This window comes from Melospiza georgiana, chromosome 5 (genome assembly GCF_028018845.1).
Source record: "Melospiza georgiana isolate bMelGeo1 chromosome 5, bMelGeo1.pri, whole genome shotgun sequence".
NCBI classification, from domain to species: domain Eukaryota; kingdom Metazoa; phylum Chordata; class Aves; order Passeriformes; family Passerellidae; genus Melospiza; species Melospiza georgiana.
The window spans coordinates 12,921,646-12,927,500 of record NC_080434.1 but is presented as its reverse complement, the minus strand read 5'-3'; the positions used below and the strand labels follow the sequence as shown (position 1 = coordinate 12,927,500).

At 34.2% G+C, this 5,855-nt stretch overlaps 1 protein-coding gene across 3 annotated transcripts in view; it reads left to right on the top strand.

Annotated features, from left to right (window-relative positions):
- The window catches only part of GRIA2 (glutamate ionotropic receptor AMPA type subunit 2), an 87,433-nt gene extending 84,149 nt beyond the window's left edge, over positions 1-3,284 (top strand). For all 3 annotated transcript variants that reach the window (XM_058024239.1, XM_058024240.1, XM_058024244.1), the window contains one exon: positions 419-3,284. Coding sequence is in view for 1 of the 3 variants with exons in the window: in XM_058024244.1 (XP_057880227.1) it covers positions 419-583 (165 nt within the window). In the remaining 2 variants the exon portion in view is untranslated. The remainder of the gene's footprint in view (positions 1-418) is intronic.
- Positions 3,285-5,855: the final 2,571 nt, after the last annotated feature.

The following is a 5,855-nucleotide window of genomic DNA, read 5'->3' as shown; positions in this document are numbered from 1 at the left end:
AATACAAACTTCTAAATGCACGCCGTAGCTTCATTGTTGTGTCCTTAAGCTGTTGAATGAGGAAGTTGGCCAAGGGACCGTGGTGTATGTATTGCTGTTCTTTATGTTGCTGGTCAGTAACTAACTGAATGACCTGTTACTGACTGAGTGTGGGTTGTCCTGGCGTAGATGTGTGTGACAACTGTAGTGCAGCTTTTGCTTAAGTGTCTGTTTTCATTTGCTAAAGGCTGTTTAAAGAAACTGCAAAAAGATCTGATTCTCCTCTCACTTACTCTAGAGTAAGTCAAGAGTAACCTCATTGAAGCCAATGAAGTTACACTGGTGCCAGCCAAACGTAAGCAAGAAGAGAATCAGGCCCTCTGTCTGAAACACTGAATTTCTGTAATGTATCATTTTATTTTTCTTTCTCTTTCCTAAGATGACCTTGAATGATGCCATGAGGAGCAAGGCAAGGCTGTCAATTACAGGAAGTACTGGAGAAAATGGACGTGTTATGACTCCAGAATTTCCAAAAGCAGTGCATGCAGTACCTTACGTGAGTCCTGGCATGGGAATGAATGTCAGTGTGACTGATCTCTCGTGATTGATAAGAACCTTTTGAGTGCCTTACACAATGGTTTCCTTGTGCGTTTATTGTCAAAGTGGTGAGAGGCATCCAGTATCTTGAAGACTTTTCTTTCAGCCAAGAAAAAATTCTTGTATTTGTGGAGTTCATCTTGGATTGTAATGAATGCTTGGTTCAAAACACAACACCATTTTCTACACAAGTTCAAGATGAAGCTTGACTGACATGCACAGCTAACATGGAAGTACTGTAATCTAACTGAAGTCGTTGTACAGGCAACACACCAGTTTCTGCAGCCACTGTTGTTAGTCCCTTGGTTCATATTGACTTAAGCACACTTGACATCAATTGCATCAAGATGTGACATGTTTTATAAGAAAAAAAAAAAGTATAAAATGAAAAAAATATTTTTAGGTATTTTCACAAACAAAAACTGGCTTTTAAATAAATTTGCTTCCATAATGGTTGGATATGACAAAAGAAAAAAAATAAGAAAAAAAAAGAAAAAAATCTAGACTACGGGGAAGTGGAATATGAAAATAAGGCTTAAGGCATCAGTTCCGTATTTTTCAAAGCCAAATATGTAATGTTGAGAAGAGAAGAAATAATGATTGAAAGGTTCAAATCTTGTAATTTAATATTGTTATTAAAACTTTGCTGTATATCCTATTCTTTAACATTTGGTGTTAATATAAAATTTACTTGGCAATGCTTGACATTTGAAATAAACTTTTTTCTATGGTTTTATTTGCAAGTGTTCCATTAATTTTACTAGCTACAGTTGGGTTATAAAGAGTCTGAAATCTAAAAGGACACTGTCAAGGTTGGGTCAATGTTTCAGTTTTTGGCAGTGTCGCCACTTCCAGCTCACTCAAATCTGTTCAATAGTTTTTTCTGCAGATGAGCCCAAGCTGTGATGCTCAGATACGCTCGTTGAACTCTGAAGATCAAGGTTGTTCTGGGTTGGAGCAGTACTTGATACTGGCACATGAGGATGGGTGCTGTTTTAGAGCTCCTCTTAACTCTGACATGCAGAGACTTAATGATCCAAAGATTTGGTTCAAACCTATCTCTACTTTTGTACAGTTGAGTTCATAAGTATGTGTACAGAGAGAGAAGAGTATTGATAAAAGCTGATAAATGGCAAGCAGTAAAAAGTGTTAAGTATTTTTTTTAAAGAATGAAAAAAAAAAAAAGAGAGTTTTCAAATTGTTTCTCTAAGGAAGCAGTTTTCAAACTGTTAAAAGGTAATTCTAAGCAGTAGCTAGTGAAGCTTTTGTGAAAAGAAAAACCCAAAACCTTGGCAATGTCTTTTTGAATTAAGATTGATAACTCGAATTAGATGCAAGTCTGTACTGATGAAAACTTTCCTGAATCTTAATTATTATGAGTATTCTTTGCTAGCTGAAGTTACCATACTTTTTAATTGTGTGTATTGAAAAAACAATAACTACTTAAAAAGCAAAAAGGAATCCTAGGAGGGGTGCAATAATATTAATTTAAATGCTAATGCAAATCAAAGTAACATCGTGTTTCTCTAGCTTTCCCTGTAGAAACAATTCTGTACATTTGGTTGAAAAGCTTACATTTTTCTGCATTGTCGATACATTGCCTCATGCAGTATCGGTAAATCTCTTTTATTTTGGAATTAAATAAAAATTTAAATATGACTTGCAGTTTTAGTTGGAATCAATTTCTTAGACTCAAGTATAATGTTTACTGAGCATTGGAGAAGGCAGAGCATTGATCAGAAACTTGAAGTCCCTTCTCGTGGTACAAACTCTGAGCCTGTTTCTGCAAGCATGTGAACACAGTGTATACTCCCAGCGTGGCCAGCAAAAGAGGTGTATACAGTGTTTTCAATGTCTGTCTTACCAATACTTCCCCCCAACTGAACTAAATAATTTCTTGGCACATCTGTAATTCATAGGTGTTCTGTGCATTACTCCTCATCAGGAATGTTGGGGAATGCATTCGGATTTTTAATGTTCAATGCTAGAATGACCAAACTAAAATAATACTCATATGGTAATTATTTTTTTTTCAAAAAAGTAGAAATGCATTACTGTATACAGTGGAAAGCTATTTATTGTACCTCTGGGCTCATTCCTCTAAAATTCATAGCATTAAAAAATCTTTGTCAAGCCTGAACTGATGTATATAACTGAAATAATGTAAAGTTATATTTTCATGTTTTTATACTTAACAACATGATGGAATACATAATGTATGAGTATTTCAATTCAGATAATATTGATTGGATAATACACATCTCAGTTAAAAAAACAGTAATAGTAGTTTAATATCCATGTTAAGAGTACATCAGTATATTGCTATATAAAGTATGTCTGTGTGCATTTAAGTGAAAAGTAGTCAAGAGTGATGAAAGCTGTCCAAGGGTTTTTTATTCCTTTTTTTATGAAAACTGTTATGGAGCAACCAAAATGTTTATGAACTCAAACTTGTGTAAATTTCAAAATGTCCTTTTACTGTAGTTTTTTGTTTACAGTACAGTATCTTATTTTCTGCTTTGTTAAATGAGTAACGGTACAGAGCTGGACATACACTTTCTAAGACATTAACGTTCTCATTTTTTCATGTATACTTATATGACAGAAAATGCTTCTGATTTTATTTTTCAATCTAACACATGGCTTTTCTGGAGTGTTGTATAAACTTCAATCATACATAAAAAATCTTCTTAAAAAAGGTAAAAGACCTTTAATGTCTGCTTAGTATTATTGAAATCTGGTTTCTTATTTATTATAAATGTATTTTTCTAAGGTTTTACAATAGGGCAAACCTGTTTGTCCCCACAGACATGAAATTTCCTTGAAGAGTTTAGGAAGTTTCTTTTTTCTTGAATGAAGTGTCAATGAAGAGTATAAATCTTCTCCCAGATCATCTTGTCACTCAAGGATAGATTTACTGTAGTTTTCCTTATTGTTAAATGAAGTAATGAAACTTTTTCCCAACAATAGGATTGTACCTCTGGACGGACCCCTCCTGATCATAGTTACAATGACAGTGTGATAGGTTTATAAAGACAAGGGGTTAAGTATCGATTCTAGTAACACTACCTAAAAAATTTTGAGTTTAAACCAGTACATTTTTAATTGAACTGATTGTTGATGTGTCCAAAGCAGAGAAAGAACCTGAAAAATGGCAAGTACTTCAGTGTCACTGGAAGAGGTGTAGTACAGCACAGAGTTTATTGAAATGGCAAAGAGAATGAAGAGAGTCACCATGTGAAAGGTTCAACATTTCATGTAACCATGTATTTCACCTGTTAACAGAGTGTTTTTGCAGTGTCAGCCTCCTCTTTGGCTGATTGATGTAGACAATATCTTTACATGGAACCTTGCACAAATAATTGTATTTTAAAAATTCAAATAGATAGTTTCAGCTAACCTTTGGTGCAGAGTTACAAGAACACAGGAGTCACCAGCAAAATAGAATCAGCAGCATCTGTTGTGCATGATATTCCTGGGGGCTACTCAGATCTGTTTTCAAAGCTTATTATTTATTATATATTTTTATTTAAGCTGTCCAGAGATCACAAAAATTTGCTGTGAGAGATCCATCAGGTCTAAATTATCTCAGAATGAAATTAAGCAAGTGACTTACATGTGGACTTAATTTGCAACATTTTGCCTTGCATCAATTTCTGTAGGTGGTAGAGAATTCTATACACCTGTGTGATACACAACAGAGAATTGAATAAAATATTTTTTTTGTAAACAAGTGACAAAAAATGGAACAAAGTAAGATAAAATAAAAAAATCTGAGACTTATAGCTCTAACTGCCCTGCAGCTTTCATGTCTCATGTGGCCAGTCCCCCAGTCTTGCTAAGGCATATTGCATTATGTTTGTCTTTCCTTCCTTCCTTCTTTCTTTCTTTCTTTCTTTCTTCTTCTTTCTTTCTTTCTTTCTTTCTTTCTTTCTTTCTTTCTTTCTTTCTTTCTTTCTTTCTTTCTTTCTTCTTCTTTCTTTCTTTCTTTCTTTCTTTCTTTCTTTCTTTCTTTCTTTCTTTCTTTCTTTCCTTTCTTTCTTTCTTTCTTTCTTTCTTTCTTTCTTTCTTTCTTTCTTTCTTTCTTTCTTTCTTTCTTTCTTTCTTTCTTTCTTTCTTTCTTTCTTTCTTTCTTTCTTTCTTTCTTTCTTTCTTTCTTTCTTTCTTTCTTCTTTCTTTCTTCTTTCTTTCTTCTTTCTTTCTTTCTTTCTTTCTTTCTTTCTTTCTTTCCTCTTTTTCCTCTTGCCCCACTACATGCAGTCAGTCTAATGCATACTTTTTAGCTTGGTAGGCTGATAGGAAATCTAATTACTGTATATAATTGATTTGGTATTCATTAAAATGTTTATTATAGGTCATGTCATAAATCTCTGTATTATAGCAGCAGTGATGCTAAAGATAGGAAAGGTTATCTAAGCTAAATCCTTTATCCAAGTGGCATCCACTGAACTTGTTCTTTTTCTCAGTCTCCTTTATACATCTCTTACTACTAATGAAAATTTAGCTACCTCTGTAAACAGTTCATTTCTTTACTTACCTCACTGATAAGGAAATTCTTTATACATAGAAGAAAAGCACTTAATTTCATGAGTTGTCCAGTGAATGACTTTGTAGCATTTGCCCAAAGTTCTTCCTCCCTTTACACCTGCAACTCCCACCCAACAAGAAAGGACCACTATTTCATGCTGGGCATAGAGATACAGTTTACAAGTAATTTGTCATCATTTTTAACAAATGCTAACTTTTTAAGGCTGACTCATCTGTGTTAAAAAAAGCATTTAATCCTACCAGTCTTCCAACTGCAGAATGAGATTTAAAATACGTGTTTAAATAGTGTTTTATTTATTTGCTTTAAATATCCCAAACCTGATTTTGAAAATGTTTCCTATTATAGAGTAGGAAAGGGCTGCTAAACTAGTGCCTAGACCAACCCATTGGAATTTTCTTCAACTAGTTCCTATCTGGAGGTGTGGGAAGCACAAATAAAGGGGTTCCAGTGGATCCCATGAGCTGTGCAGGACCATTATGATTCCTTTGCCTCTTTCAATGCACAGAAGGCAAGCAGGTGGAAAAAGCTGGAATAGGACTTGGAGAGGTAGTTTTATGCATTCTTCTGTCCCCCCTCCATCCTTTAAGGTGAAGGTCTCTTCAGAAGAGACGCTGGAGAGGGTTTATACCTGTTTTGTAAGGATAGAAAATAACAAGTAGAAATTTTTTTTTTCTAAGAACTCATTGTTTGTGCAGTTCTGAAATGATAATGTCATGTTTCAGTTTATGGT